Genomic DNA, 17,048 nt, shown 5'->3' on the forward strand with positions numbered 1-17,048 from the left:
TATAAAACCATCAGATCTTGTGAGACCTTTTCAATACCTGCATCCATGATTCACTTATCTCCCACCAGGCCCCTCCCACCACATGTAGGAATTATGGGAGCTACAATTCAAGATTAGATTTGGGTGTGAACACAGCCAAACTATATCAAGTATTAATTCCATTAAACTGGATTGGTGTGTGTGTGTGTGTGTTATCAACATATATAGCAGGGCAGCATTTCAACATGGTGAACTTCATTATGGATGGCAACTGAATAGGTCAGGCCACTGCAAAATATTGACAATAACTGTACACCTCATCTGAGTGATGCAAGGAGGCCTTTACGCTCTCAGAGAATAATAAATGTATAAAAATGAGGACAGGCATGGTGGCTCACACCTACAATTCCAGCACTTTGGGAAGCTGAGACAAGTGGATCACCTGAGGTCAGGAATTCGAGACCAGCCTGGCTAACATGGAAACCCTACCTCTACTAAAAGTACAAAAATTAGCCAGGCATGGTAGCAGGCACCTATAATCTCAGCTACTCGGGAGGCTGAGGCAGGAGAATTGCTTGAGCTCCGGGATGAAAGTTACAGTGAGCAAAGATCATGCCACTTCACTCCAGCCTGAGCAAAAGTAAACTGTTTACTATGCATTGTTCTAAGAAATTTTTCCATTAGTTCAGTTCAATAAGAACTCTATGAGAATTTGTTTTTTTAATATAAGTTTACAAAAATAAAACAGAGAGTTTGTGTTTCTCACTCATACAAATAAGATAGTAACAGTCAGAGACAATAACTAAAACAAGGAAGTTTGACTCCTGAGTCTCTCCAAGAACAAAAAAGTAGAGACAGTGTTCCTATAAATAAATACAAGAAACAGGTATGTTTAATCCGTTTAGTTTTTTTCTAATGCTGTCTGAGTCAGCTTGTCTCAAAATGTAGAGCACAAAGGAGGTGAGCAGCTGCAAATTCACTGTCAAAAGGAATTCTTATGTGTCTTCGAAATAGTTTTATCTGAGCTTCACAATGAATACTGTATTTAATTTTATTTATTTATTTTTGGCAAACTCATGAACTTGGGAACTCTGGTGTTCCCTCAAATGTCAATAATTAGAAACATTTTATGTGATAAATCTTTTGACTAAGCAATTGAGAAAAGTGATTTACAGAACATAATTTAATTTTCCCCTTTTCTCCCAGTTGTTAATAGCAGGCACTCCATGTAGAAAGAGTATTGATCCAGAGTGTGATTTTACAGAGTACTGCAATGGAACCTCTAGTAGTTGTGTTCCTGACACTTATGCAATAAATGGCCATTTGTGCAAGTTGGGAACTGCCTATTGTTATAATGGACAATGTCAAACTACTGATAACCAGTGTGCCAAGATATTTGGGAAAGGTATTGCTCTTTCTTTTATATTTCTTTTACCTTAAATTAGCATTTCTCTGTAGAGTACATTATATACCACACAACTCTAGAAGTGGAAGAACCTGAACCACAAGATTAATAAAAATTAATTTTTTAAAAGAAGCCTAGTTTTTTAAGAGTGCCTGAGATTTTCCAAGAATAATACCACACATTATTTTTATTTTAGTTTGATTTTTGTTTTTGATGTTTAGCTATCTGGGCAAAAATCCATGTCTATAGCTGATCATTTATGTAAAAATTAAAATAGTAAATCAGTAGATTATAAAATTTACATAATTTCCTATTACTCCCCACATTCATTATCTAATTTTAATGGCATGAAGCTTACAATGCTCAGAGTGAATTTTATTCAAAAAATTATATTTCCTAATTGAGGAATAACTGCTAAGATAATGGTGGTCCCAACCCACCTAATCAAAATTCATTTTTATATTTTGTTTTTCAAACAGCTTTGAGAGTAATTCTAATAAGACTTTGTGTATATATATATATATATATACTTGCTTTTCCAGTGAGCAATTATTCATACTATCAAAATATAATTTTGCATTTTTATAGGAATTAAATATAAACACACCAAAATTACCCAGAGAAATGCATATAAATATAATTATTTTCTAGTTGAGTAAAGGTGGTATACCAAAGTTCACTTGTTTGCCCAGTGGTAAGCTCAGGAATATAATTTGTACCAAATGACGTTGTATCTGATCCATCTTTTCTTCCTAATTATTTGAATAATAAGTTTCAACCAAAATTCAACAAAAGCTGCAAAACTATGATTTCTTAAATCACAAGTCAGTACTATTTTCTGTGTGCTATGTTCCTAGGATGCTACTTTTATGTGTTTTTTGTTTTTTAAATATTTATTTCTATTTGAATAATATTACTTGTTATTTTAACAGGGTTTAAAATATCTCTTAAAAGTAAAATTAATAATTTCTGTAAGTTTCATTAAGGAGAGTCTACAATCTATTCTTTTATTTTTCAATTTAAAAAGCCTTCAAACTAGAATTGATTTACTTGACACATGATATCTTTTTGAGTTCTGATTGCAAGAGGATGTTTAGGAAAATGTTGTGTATTTCTTCCTACATGTTCTGGGATCTCTACAAAACTAATATGAATGCATCAAAATGTCATCTTCTGATGCAGTGTTTTGTTCATCCATTAATTCATTCATCTCCCATTTTCTCTTTGATTCATTTACTTAGCTTTTTACTTTTTTGTTACCAAAAACCATAGGGCAAAAGTAGACGATTTAAGGTATATTATATAGGACATGTTAACTAACAAGTAGTTACATTAATTTTGTGTTCTTTTATTAAGTAAATTTTAACTTTTAAAGAAATGTTGAAATATAAGTGGATTTACTCATTCAAAATTTTACAATGAGTGTCTATATGCAAAGAGCCTATGATATTCAACCAGATGGACATTGTCACATGATTATTGTACTCATGAAGCTTATAACCAAGAGAAAAACACAGTAAAAGAAAATAAATATAAAACTTATAGCTATGCTCTTTGCATTAAAAAAATAAAAATAAAATGCTAAAAGAAAATTAAGGTGTAGTGAATAAGGAAAATACTGCATCTGTCATCAAGTAGTCTTCAGCTATCAGCTCTATCAGAATTTGTCTCAACTGCAAAGACTCTTTGCCCAAAGGCACACAATTCTCAGGCCAGGACACATGCAACAATTATGTGAGGTGGGGTTTTTATAAAAAAGCTTGCTTATTTTGGCAGGTAAACACATACTGGCAAGTTATTTATACCACACAACTACCTACTAGTTTGTTCAAAACCTTGTTGGGTTTGCATCACAATATGACTTCTCGTCTACTCCAACCAGCTTCCTTCCCACTTCCAAATATTCTGATCTTTAATAAATAGCCTTTACAGTGTACCTCATTTCAATATCAGTTCCTAGAGGCCCCAAATACTAACAGTTGGAAATGAGAGTGGAATGAGTAAGCATAGTCTAAAAGATGAGTTTTTAAATCCAATCACTCTCTGCCAGGCTATCAATGAGCACCTTATCACTGGTGGAAGTGATAATACACTCTCTTGGCAGACTGGGATAGTATGCTTCTGAAAAAGAATACATTACTAGGTACAAGTGAAATTTATGGGGCAAATAATAACTCTAAGGACAATGGCATTAAACCGCTATTGCCAAATACCATTTAACTTAGGAAAATATAACAAAAAAGCATGCATTTGAAAGCAAAGTGAATCTAGAGGGTCTCTACTAACTTATAAAGAGCCCCTCATTTTTAATTTTTTTGTTATACTTCAAGTTCTGGGGTACATGTGCAGATCTTGTAGGATTGTTACATAGGTATACACATGCTATGGTGGTTTGCTGCATCCATCCCCCTGTCATCAACATTAGGTATTTCTCCTAAAGTTGTCCCTCCCCAATACCTCCACTTTCTGCTATCCCTCCCCCTAGCTCTCTCACCCCCTGACAGGCCCGAGTGTGTGATGTTCCCCTCCCTCTGTCCATGTGTTCTTACTGTTCAACACCCACTTATGAGTGAGAACAGGCGGTGTTTGGTTTTCGGTTCTTGTGTCAGTTTCATAAGAATGATAGTTTCCAGATTCATCCATATCCCTGCTAAGGACATGAACCCATCCTTTTTTATGGCTGCATAGTATTCCATGGTGTACATGTGCCACATTTTCTTTACCCAGTCTATCACTGATGGGCATTTGGGTTGGTTCTAAGACTGCTATTGTAAACAGTGCCACAGTGAACATATGTGTGCATGTGTCTTTATAACAGAATGATTTATAATCCTTTGGGTATATACCCAGTAATGGGATTGCTGGGTCAAATGGTATTTCTATTTCTAGATCCTTGAGGAATTGCCACACTGTCTTTCACAATGGTTGAACTAATTTACACTCCCACCAACAGTATAAAACTTTCCTATTTATCCACAACCTCTCTAGTATCTGTTGTCTCCAGATTTTTAATGATCACCATTCTAACTGGAGTGAGATGCAGGAGCCTCCACCTTTACCAAGGCATTTCTAACATTGCCTGTGTAAACAAAATCACAAGGAAGTTTACACAGCAGCTGGGTGGAACCTGCAACAGCTCAGCAAGTCCTCTGCAGGCAGACTGTGACTGGACTCCCTCCTTGCTGGACAGGGCATCTCTGAAAAAAAAGCAGCTCATCAAGGACTTATAAATCAAGCCTCACTTTCCCAGGACAGAGCACCTGGGAAAACGGACAGTTGTGAGTTCCACTTCAGCAGACTTAAACGTCCCTGCCCAGGATCTCTGAAGGGCAATGGAGCTCCCAGCATAGCACTTGAGCTCTGATACAAGACAGACTGCCTCCTCAAGTGACTCCATGACCCCCACATATCCTGTATGACCCTGACGCCCATGTCTCCTGTATGAGACATCTCATGCAGGAGAGATCTGGCTGACATCTGATGAGTACCCTACTGGGATAAAGCTACCAAAGGAAGGAACAGGCAGCAATCCTTGCTGTTCTGCAGCCCCCACAGATGATTTGCTGGAATGGACCTCCAGCAGTCCTGCAGTAGAGGGGCCTGTTAGAAAGAAAATGAAAAAAAAAAAAACAACAGAAAAAAATACCTTCAACATCAACAGAAAGGACATCCACTCAGAGACTGCCTCCAAAAATCACCAACAACAAAGACCAAAGATAGATAAATCCATGGAGATGGGAAGAAACCAGCGCAAAAAGACTGAAATCACCAAGGGATTCTTGGTGATTTTTCACCTCTTCTTCACCAAGGGATAACAACTCCTCACCCACAAGGGAACAAAACTAGGTGGATAATGAGTTTGATTAATTGACAGAAGCAGGCTAATAATAAACTTCTCTGAGCTAAAAGAACATGTTCTAACCCAATGCAAAAAAAAACAAAAACTTTGAAAAAAGATTAGACAAAATGCTATCTAGAATAACCAGCTTAGAGAAGAACATAAACAACTTGATGGAGCTGAAAAACACAGCACAAGAACTTTGCAAAGCATATACAAATTACAATAGTGAAATCAATCAAGCAGAAAAAAGGATATCAGAGATTGAAGATCAACTCAGTGAAATAAAATGAGAAGGCAAGATCAGAGAAAAAAGAGTGAAAAGAAATGAACAAACCTCCAAGAAATATGGGATTATGTGAAAAGACCTAATCTACGTTTAGTAGGTGTACCTGAATGCGACAGAGAGAATGATTCAAAGCTGGAAAACACTCTTCAGGATATTATTCAGGAGAACTTCCCCAACCTAGCAAACCAGGCCACCATTCAAGTCTAGGAAATACAGAGACCACCACAAAGATATTCCCCAAGAAGAGCAACCCCAAGGCACATAATCCTCAGATTCACCAGGGTTGAAATGATGGAAAAAATGCTAAGGGCAGCCAGAGAGAAAGGTTGGGTTACTCACAAAGGGAAGCCCATCAGACTCACAGCGGATCTCTCCACAGAAAACCTACAAGCCAGAAGACAGTGGGGACCAATATTCATAATCCTTAAAGAAAAGAACTTTCAACCTTGAATTTCATATCCAGCCAAACAAAGTTTCATAAGTGAAGGAGAAAGAAAATCCTTAACAAACAAGCAATTGCTGAGAGATTTCATCACCACCAGGCCTGTCTTAAACAAGAGTTTCTGAAGGAAGCACTAAACATGGAAAGGAACAATCAGTACCAGCAACTGTGAAAACATACCAAATGGTAAAGACCATCAACAAAATGAAGAAACTGCATCAACTAATGGGCAAAACAACCAGCTAGTATCAAAATGGCAGGATCAAATTCACACATAACAATATTAACCTTAAATGTAAATGGGCTAAATGCCCTAACATTTGACACAGAATGGCAAATTGGATAAAGAATCAAGACCCATCAGTGTGCTATATTTAGGAGGCCCATCTCACATGCAAACACACACATATGCTCAAAATAAGGGATGGAGGAAGATTTACCAAGCAAATAAAGAGAGAGAGAGAAAAAAGCAGGTATTGCAATCCTAGTCTCTGATAAAACAGACTTTAAACCAACAAAGATCAAAAGAGACAAAGAAGGGCATTGCATAATGGCAAAAGGATCAATGCAACAAGAAGAGCTAACTAACCTAAACATAAATGCACCCAATACAGGAACACCCAGATATATAAAGCAAGTTTTTAATAACCTACAAAGAGACTTAGACTCCCACACTATAATGGTGGGAGACTTTAACACTCCACTATCAGTATTAGACAGATCAATGAGACAGAAAATTAATGGATATGCAGGACTTGAACTCAGATCTGGACCAAGAGGAACTGATAGACATATACAGAACTCTTCCCCTGAAAATCCACAGATTATACATTCTTCTCAGCACCACATTGCACTTACTCTAAGATTGACCACATCATTGGAAGTAAATCACTCCTCAACAAATGCAAAAATACCCCAAAATCATAACAACCAGTCTCTTAGACCACAGTGCAACCAAATCAGAACTCAGGACTAAGAAACTCAATGAAAACTGCCCAACTACATGGGAACTGAACAACCTCCTCCTGAATGAGTACTGGGTAAATAATGAAATGAAGGCAGAAATAAAGATATTCTTTGAAATCAATGAGAATGAAGACACAATGTACCAAAATCTCTGTGACATATTTAAAGCAGTGTCTAGAGGGAAATTTATAGCACTAAATGTCCACATGAGAAGAGAGGAAAGATCTAAAATTGACATCCTAATGTCATAATTAAAATAACTAGAGGAGCAAGATCAAACAAATTCAATAGCTAGCAGAAGACAAGAAACAACTAAGATCAGAGCAGAATTGAAGGAGATAGAGACACAGAAAAAAAATCCTTCAAAGAAAATCAGTGAATCCAGCATCTGGTTCTTTGAAAAGATTAACAAAATAGGTTGACTGCTAGTCAGATTAATAAAAAAGAAAAGACGGAAGAATCGAATAGATGCAATAAAAATGATAAAGGGGATATCACCACCGATTCCATAGAAATGCAAACTACCATCAGAGATTACTACAAACACCTCTATGCACATAAACCAGTAAATCTAAAATAAATGGATAAATTCCTGGACACTTACACCCTCCCAAGACTAAACCAAAAAGGAGCTGAATCCCTGAACAGACCAATAACAAGGTCTGCAGGTGAGACAGCAATTAATAGCCTAGAAACCAAAAAAAGTCCAGATCTAGACGTGTTCACAGCCAAATTCTACCAGATGTACAAAGAGAAGATGGTCCCATTCCTTCTAAAACTATTCCAAACAATACAAAAAGAGGGAATCCTCTCTAACTCATTTTATGAGATCAGTATCATTCTGATACCAAAACCTTGCAGAGACACAACTAAAAAAGAAAATTTCAGGCCAATATCCATGGTGAACATTGATGCAGAAATTTTCAATAAAATACTGGCAAACAGATTGCAACAGCACATCAAAAAACTTATCCATCACCATCAAGTTAGCTTCATCCCAGGAATGCAAGACTGGTTCAACATATACAAATCTACAAGCGTAATTCATCACATAAAGAGAACCAAAGACAAAAACTACATGATTTTCTCAATAGATGCAGAGAAGGCATTTGACAAAATTCAGTAGCCCTTTAGGCTGAAAACTCTCAATAAAATTGGTATTGATGGAACATATCTTAAAATAATAAAAGCTATTTATGACAAACCCACAGCCAATATCATACTGAATGGGCAAAAACTTGAAGCATTCCCTTTAAAAACTGGCACTAGACAAGGATGCCCTCTCTCACCATTACTATTCAACATAGTATTGGAAGTTCTGGCCAAACAGTCAGGCAAGAAAAAGAAATAAAGTGTATTCGATTAGGAAAAGAGGAAGTCAAATTGTCTCTATTTGCAGATGACATAACTGTATATTTAGAAGATCCCATGGTCTCAGCCCAAAATATCCTTAAGATGATAAGCAACTTCAGCAAAGTGTCAGGATACAAAATCAGTGTGCCAAAATCACAAGCATTCCTATAAACCAATAGCAGACAAACAGAGAGCCAAATAATGAGCAAACTCCCATTCACAATTTCTACAAAAAGAATAAAATACCTAGGAATACAAGTAACAAGGGATGTGAAGGACCTCTTCAAGGAGAAATACAAACCACTGCTCAACAAAATAAGAGAAGACACAAACAGATGGAAAAACATTCCATGCTTATGATAAGGAAGAATCAGTATCGTGAAAATTGCCATACTGCCTAAAGTATAGAATCAATGCTATCTCCATCAAGCTACCATTGACCTTCTTCACAGAAGTGGGAAAAAACCACCTTAAACTTCATATGGAACCAAAAAAGAGCCCGCACAGCCAAGACAATCCTAAGCAAAAGAACAAAGCTGGAAGCATCACACTACCTGACTTGAAACTATACCACAAGGCTACAGTAATCAAATGATACTGGTACCAAAACAGAGATATAAACCAATGGAACAGAACAGAGGCCTCAGAAGTACCACCACACACCTAAAACCATCTGATCTTTGTCAAAACTGACAAAAACAAGCAATGGGGAAAGGATTCCCTGTTTAATAAGTGGTGTTGGGAAAACTGCCTAGCCATGTGCAGAAAGCCGAAACTGGGGCCCTTCTCTACACCTTATACAAAAGTTAACTCCAGATGAATTAAAGATTGAAACATAAGACTTAACAACATACAAACCCTAGAAGAAATCCTAGACAATACCATTCAGGACATAGGCATAGGCAAGGACTTCATGACTGAAACACCAAAAGCAATGGCAACAAAAGCCAAAATAGACAAATGAGATTTAATTAAACTTAACAACTTCTGCACAGCAAAAGAAGCTATCATTAGAGTGAACCAGCAACCAACAGAATGGGTAAAAATTTTTGCAATCCACCCATCTGAGAAAGGGCTAGTACCCAGAATCTACAAAGAACTTAAGAAAATTTACAAGAAAAAAAGAACCCCATTCAAAAGTGGGTGAAGGATATGAACAAAAGCTTTTCAAAAGAAGACATTTATGTGGCCAACAAACATATGGAGAAATGCTCATCATCACTGGTCATTAGAGAAATCCAAATCAAAGCTACATTGAAATACCCTCATATTTTAAAAAAGAGGTTAGAGAGTGATAAGGAGGACTTAATTGAAAAGCTGAACTCCATCAAATTTGAATTCCTAATTAGGTATATTTTTCAGGATTAGGGTTCTATATGGGTGAAGAATGGGACCTGCACTTGGGATAGAGACAATTGAAAACATGACCATCTTAATTTCAAGACTCCAGGCTTCTTTGGGTCTATTGAACCTATAGAATGGTCTAGTTCTAATTTTTCCTCTGTCCTCTTCATAACATGAAGAATATTTTCATCGGTATCTTCCCACTACCCTTCATGTCCACTAGCTGAAAATAGAGAAAAGGCACAGTATAATAGAGATAGGGATGTGATGGACTTTACAAAGCATTAAAGAAACTATAGCCCAAAAAAAGATTTGGTCCCAGTCAGTATTTGCTGCCAGAATCAGGGAATCAAACACGGGACTGAATTCTGAGAGTGCTTGATCATGAGATTGAATGGAGGAACACAAGATGGGATAGGAAAGTATTTATTGTTTTGGAAACACTCTTCCAAAGTACAGCATTTAACATACGGCATGAATACTAGGAGACAGTAACATCTTTCTACTAAGATGGCTTCCAGTAGCCTAGAAAAAACATGATGACTCACCCTAAGTGAAGTTTAAATGACAGAATTGCCATAGCAGATAATGGAGAAAAGAAGAAAAAGGCTCAGGAAGTGGGAATACTATAATCTTTGTACTGTGTATTTAAGGTCAAGTGACTTGGCAAAACAGAAAAGCCCAAGGACATAAGGAATGTGCTAGAGAAAGGGAAACCATATTTACTATAAATTTCAAAGATGGCCTCCTCTGTAGGCCACAGCAGGGATGCCACTATAGTAGTACACTCACTGGTAGCAATGGAGGTGATAATATCTTCAAAAATCAAGAGCAGATAGCAGTGCTTAACTAGCAGAAGCCAGATGAATAGTGTTATTCTAATAAGCAGTAGACAGACAGTAGCAGACATGGGTACACTCTCTACCAAGTGTTAGAGAGTTTACACAATACAATTTCCCAGTGTTCTATGGTAAGTCAATGAGGGTACTACTCAATTTGTTCCATTGAAGGAAATGTATAAAAATAGGTGACCAGGAGATTGTGGAGAGTTGTCTCAGTAAATATCTAAATTTTACGTCCACATTCTGAATCTAAACCAATTTTCAGAACCAGAACTCACTGACTTAAGTGGTAGCAAGGGCCTTAGAAGAAAATCCCCATTAATACCTTGGCAAATATACATGTTAACTGTTCCTCCAAGTGCATGATCTTTTTGAAATTATAATTTCCTTAGTCTGTTACTGATAAACATTTAATTTAGATTAAGAAAGATAACTCAACTGTCATGTTTGCATTTTAAGGTGCTCAAGGTGCTCCACTTGCCTGTTTTAAAGAAGTTAATTCTCTGAATGAAAGATCTCAAAACTGTGGTTTTAAAAATTCACAACCATTGCCTTGTGAACAGAAGTACGTATGTAGAAAATGATTGTTTCTTTGAATCATAAAATTATGTATTTTTATCAAGAGACACTAGGGAGTAATGAACATTAAATTTTATCACATAGCAATATTTTCAAATACCAATGCATATATTTTTTTCTATACCATTCAGGATTTTCTATTTTTTTATATTATCCTAAAAATGAGATTGAACAATAAAGGCTAATAATTAGTAACAGAGTAAGAAAATGGACATACACTGCCATAAATCAGAACTGCTACACTATATTGAGACTTCAAATGAGGTTTAGTATTAAGCCTATAAATAGCAACAATCTTAAAGCAAATCTCAAGCTTTGATTTTTAAGATATAGGATTGTTAAGAAGAAGTTATTTATGCTTTTGTTGATTGTGTCCAAAACATCAATATGTAAAGCATGGAATTACATATTAATAGCTAAATTCAGACTATTGGGACATAATGTTACTATAATCCATGTAATAAAGGGATTCATGAAATCCAGTAATCTAGCAAAAGAAGAGCCTACCCCATAACAAATGTTTCCTTAATTTTATCTTCCTTAATTTCATTGAAAATTAAAGAATCGTAAACATTTGTAACAGAGCCAGATTCAGAAAATTAGAGAATGGAAATAACATTAAAGATTAGATACAGTTAATTAAAGGAGAAGCAGAGATTTCTTTTAGTCTCAAAGACATAACCAAGGAAAAACATAAAATCCTCAGGAAAGCACCACACTCAGTATTGTTCAAAACCATATGATTCCTTTATGAAGATGAGAAATGGAAGAAGAAGGTATGCAGTAGGGTGGGACTAAAGTAGTATCCTCCATCACCCTCCTCCATACATGAAATTACAATGGGTTATATATGCTGTGGAGAGGATACAGAGCTTCTCACTTGCCCCAACACAGGAGGATTAGTACATGGAAAGAAGAAAGATGGAATCACAAAGAAAGTACTGATGGGTGGGGATCTCAGGAGGAGACCCTGCATAATCAGCCACACCTGTTGGGTATTAATACAAGGCACCAGGGTTCAGCAGTCTGAGTTATGCAACAGTGGATCCTAACAAAGACAGAAGATGGTGGCATGGCAGCCCTATTAATCTCTCTCCCTGATGTTCAGAGGCACATCTGCTGCCTTTCCAATTATTCATGACAAAAAGATAAAAGAAACTTGGAAGAAATTGTGAAAGTTAGCAAACATGATTCCTTTGGACTTTGTCTTATGTGATAATAGTACATGGGTTTTCCAAAATAAAATCATTAGATGAAACTATTATTGAATAGCATACATCATCTGATCTAAACAGACTGTGATTCCTTTTCAGAAAAGAAAAAATAGTTCTAAACATTTAACCATAAATCCAAGTTTTTGGAAAAAGGACTTGGGGGAAGAATCTGTACTCGGTAGCCAGACTAGAAGGATACATACATACTATGCAAGACTGGTTTAGAATACATTTTAGAAAGAGAGCAGAGCCCAAATCAAAAGCAATATTGAGAACTGGTAAACTAGAAGTTATGGTGGAGGAGGGAAAAGAGTGGAATGCAATTTAGGTTTCGGCTCTTAATCTCATTTTAATCTTTGCTTCTTGATGTAATTAAGCTTATTCTTCTGATACTGAAAAAACCTCAAATGGTCTTTTAGGACAAATTCTACCAAAACAAATGGGTAAAATTCTCTAAGAGGAGACTTTTGATGAAATAATAATGACATGTTCAATAGACACATATCAATGGCTAAAAATGATATTCTCATTGAGGATGGTATTTGATAATTAAATTTTAATAATTTCAAGTACAAAAAATGACATAGATTATCTTTCAAAACAAAGTCTAGAAATACTGTTAGCCTCATAAAGAAGCTAGTATTTTACCCAATGATAGATTACAAATGGGATAAGATATAACCTTTGGTACGTTTGTGGCATAGAGGGGATCTAAAAGTTCTTAAATTTTTAACAGACAAGCTTAAATATGCTGGAAATATCTGTATGTTGGGAGAAATTGTGGATCAAAATGGAAAGTGTGTATACTGCCAAAATGTACTGTCTAGAGATCTGAGAGGAATGATAGGCACAATAAAATTGTGCAGAAAGAGAAATGCAATTAACCGCTCTCAGCAAATTTTGTGTCATAAGTGACCAGGCTGGCCAGGCTATATCAAAGTGGGGCAAGTGATTAATTCTCCCAGAGGGTGGTAAGATATGAATGCTCTAAGACAACTGGAACCTAGAGAACAAAACTGGGCTCTATAATAGGAAATGAAGTTATGTGTTCACATCTGAGTTAAGCATATACATTTCAATTTTGCTATTCAGACATTTGCATTTAGTTGTAGTACACCATAGAATGTTTTAGTTCGGTGTTTTTCAGGTGTTATACTATCAAATAACAGTATTTATGTTGCCATCTATTCATTATCTGCTTGGAGTTTATCATTAAGAGATAAACTGATAAGGAATTTTTTGTTTCCATACCCAGGGATGTTCTCTGTGGAAAATTAGCTTGTGTTCAGCCACATAAAAATACTTATAAAAGTGACGTTCAAGCTACAGTTTATTCATACATTCAAGATCATGTATGTTTATCTATAGCTACTGGGACTTCTGTGAGATCAGATGGAACAGACAATGCCTATGTGGCTGATGGCACCATGTGTGGTCCAGAAATGGTAACAAAATATGATAATTTATACTCAACTGTGTTAAATTATGTTAATTATCATATGCTGCATTCCATGATGATTTATCATAATTATACTGAATGGATTTAAACCTTGTGCTGGCATTTATTTCCCATGTGATATTTAAATGATAATTAAAACAAGCCTAAGTTATCCAATTACATTGCTTTTTGGATTAAAATTTTATCAGTCCTTATGTAAAAAAGTACATATGTGTTTTAAGCACAAGATTTTATTAACTGACATCTGGTAGCTTTAAATTATAAAATTTTAATACAAATTTTTCATTGTTCCTTCATAAAGAGCATTAATTGACTTTACATATTTCTTAAATTATTTGCTTTGTATCTGATCAAAATATAAGTATGTGAGAGGTTTGGAAGAACCAAACAAGAATCTATATTAGAAAACATTGCTATAGTGCATATACAAGCTCATGTGTGTATATATATATATATATCTATATATATGCATGAATATATATAAACACTTATAGCTATAGAGTCATAACATAAAAATAGGACAAAAAGGCTTTGGGACTTGGTTAATCTTGAAATATAAAGGCATACATTCCAGAAAACATGGCATAAACATAAAACAAAACCTAGAAATAAAGGATGAGTTAGTCAATTGTTATATCTGGGGTCAGCAACCCTATTTCCTTGAAAAACTTCTGTATGGTGGCCTGCTCCTGATCCAACTTCCCATCATTCATTCCCCTGTGTAATCCCTTCTTTTGCCTGTGGACTGCATCTTGCTTGTAACAAATAAAACAGGGCAAATGCTTTGGAATGTCACTTACAAGATTAGAGGCTAGAGACAAGAAAGAAGGTGAGAAAAGACAATGACTTCTGTTTTGCATGGACTCTCTCCCTTGCCTTCTCAAATTGCTTGCTTTGCTGACACAAGCTGCCATCATGAAACATCCCACAAGGAAAACAATTGTGGGACAGTGAAAATCTGAGGCCCTCAGTTCAATAACCTGTGACGGACTGAATTCTGCCAAAAACCACATGGGCAAGCTATAAAGAGGAGCTTTGCAAATCAGACTAACAGATGCGACAACAATCCCAGATAACTGCTAACGGCTTGATTTCAGCTTGTAAGAGACTGTGAAGCAGAGAACTGAGATAAGATGTGCTTGAATTTCAGACTCACAGAAACTGTGATATAATAAATATGTGTTGTTTAAGGTCATTGATTTAGGTGATAATTTGTTATGCAGCAATAGATAATGATGCAGATTTGACACCTGGAAATATGGTGCTGCTTTAAGAAATACCTTAAAAGTGGGAGTGAATATAGAACCAGAAAGTGGGTAGAGACCAGAAGAATGTTAAAGACCAAGATACAGAAAGCTCACATTGCCTGGGACAGACCTTAAGTACAACTCTGGACTTTGAGGACCTGCCTGCTGAGGGCTCAAGTGGTAGTTATGAGTAAATTGTTGAAAAATGGAGGAAGTAAGGTTCTTTTCATTTAGTGGCAGAGAGCTTAGCATATTGTCTTTAACAGTATGCGGAAAGTAGAATGTGTACATAATAAACTTGGTGATCTAGCTTCTGATTCCTTCTAGCAGCTTATAACAATATGAAATGAAAACTTGAAAGAACTGTTAAATAAAACATAACCATTCATTATTTAAATTCTGAGCCTCTCCAGACAAGAGTGAGACTCTAAACTTAGTTAAGAGTTCCAAAAGATTAGTCAAGATCAACTCTTAATGCTCTACGGTAAAAGACTCAGAGTGTTACTCAGTTATACAAAAGTCCTTCAAAGAAAGACTGTGCCTCACATTTTAAAAAAACAGGGCACCTAGAAACTTCAGAACTTTGTCCTTCAGCCATCTCAGCAGAAGCCCAAGATAGAAAATGGTTCATTTCAAAAATATTTGTGAGCATAGCTTTTGTTTAATGTAATAAATCTCAAACAGATTCATGGGAGGCCCACAGTTTTTGAGAAGCTGCCCATAAAGAGAACACGAAATGAAAAGAGGCTATAGGACCCCCAAAATTCTACTGAGAAGAGGCAGGCTGAGACAGTTGCTCAGAGGTAAATATGTGCTACCTGTCCTGAAAGAGGAAGGAATACTTAGAGAGTCAAATAAGAACTGAGAAGGCAGAACTGAGAACCAAAAGAGATTATTCACAGACCTTGAAACCCAATCAAGGAACTCCGAAGCTATTTCAGAATTACTAAGGACCAGTAATTCCTCATTAGCGCTAATCCTTCCCCCTACCCACTGCCAACACACACACACCACACACACACACACACACTTTGAATTAAAATATCTATATTCTATGCCTTTATTACCATTATATATTGATGGGGTTAGGGACAAATTACTCTCTAGTGTCAAAGATCTACAAATGGAGCTATACTCGAGGAAGTGTACCCATGAACCTAATCCATAGCTGGCGTTAACTCAGATGAAGAAATAGGCTTTGAACTGATGCTATAATGAAATGAGAATGTTAGAGAGCTTGACAATTAATGTGGTTTTTGTGTGTAAAATATATGTAACATTAGAAGATGAACTGTGCTACTCAGCTTTTAAAATACTCTCCAATATCTTATCTTCTGTTATAATACTCATTCCCTACCAACCATGTGAAGGATGGACATAGTGAATTGCTTCTAACAACTAGAGTATGGAAAAAAATGATGGAATATAACTTGTAACATTAGGTTATAACAGACAGTATTTTCCATTTTGTTCTCCTGCCCCTTCTTTATTGCTTACTTGGATGAAACAAGCTGCCATGTTGAAGAGTAATACATGGGAAGAAACTGAGTATGGCCTCCATCCAAAAGACCTTGAGGAAATGATAACCACATGACAAATTGGAAAGCATATTCATTTTAGTAAAACCTTCAGATGAAATTGGTTGGTGTTTTAGTACCAGACTATGCAAATATCTGAAGCAAAAGAACAAGCTATACCATTCCCAGAATTCATTGCTGGCAGAATGGAGCAATGAAACTGAGATAATATGCATATTGTTTCCTTTTCCTAAGATCAACTTCTAAGGGTGCAATTTCTGATTTGCAAGATAAGTATGTTTTTGGTTCTATGAGAAACTGATATAATCTTTGGTTGAGTGGCTATACCACTTTTCATTTCCACCAGCAGTGTGTAAGTGAGCACATTTTCCACCTCCTCACCAGCATGGTATTATCACTACTTATTATTTACTAACTTTTGTATGTGCATAGTGATATTTGCATTCTTTAATGGTTAAATTTATTTAACATTTTTCTTTATTCATATAATGAACTTACATGTCATCAGTGTATCCTCCTGAGTAAAGTATCTGTTCATATCTTTAGCCTATTT

The 17,048-nt window shown here is 35.9% G+C and overlaps 1 protein-coding gene across 5 annotated transcripts in view; it reads left to right on the forward strand.

Moving 5' to 3' along the window:
• The window catches only part of LOC100399132 (disintegrin and metalloproteinase domain-containing protein 18), a 134,290-nt gene that overhangs the window by 61,586 nt on the left and 55,656 nt on the right, over positions 1-17,048 (forward strand). For all 5 annotated transcript variants that reach the window (XM_054243875.2, XM_035270358.3, XM_054243877.2 and 2 more), the window contains exons 14-16: positions 1,186-1,384; positions 10,918-11,023; positions 13,507-13,696. In XM_054243875.2, the coding sequence (XP_054099850.2) occupies positions 1,186-1,384; positions 10,918-11,023; positions 13,507-13,696 (495 nt within the window). The remainder of the gene's footprint in view (positions 1-1,185; positions 1,385-10,917; positions 11,024-13,506; positions 13,697-17,048) is intronic.

This window comes from Callithrix jacchus, chromosome 13 (assembly GCF_049354715.1).
Source record: "Callithrix jacchus isolate 240 chromosome 13, calJac240_pri, whole genome shotgun sequence".
Classification (NCBI taxonomy): domain Eukaryota; kingdom Metazoa; phylum Chordata; class Mammalia; order Primates; family Cebidae; genus Callithrix; species Callithrix jacchus.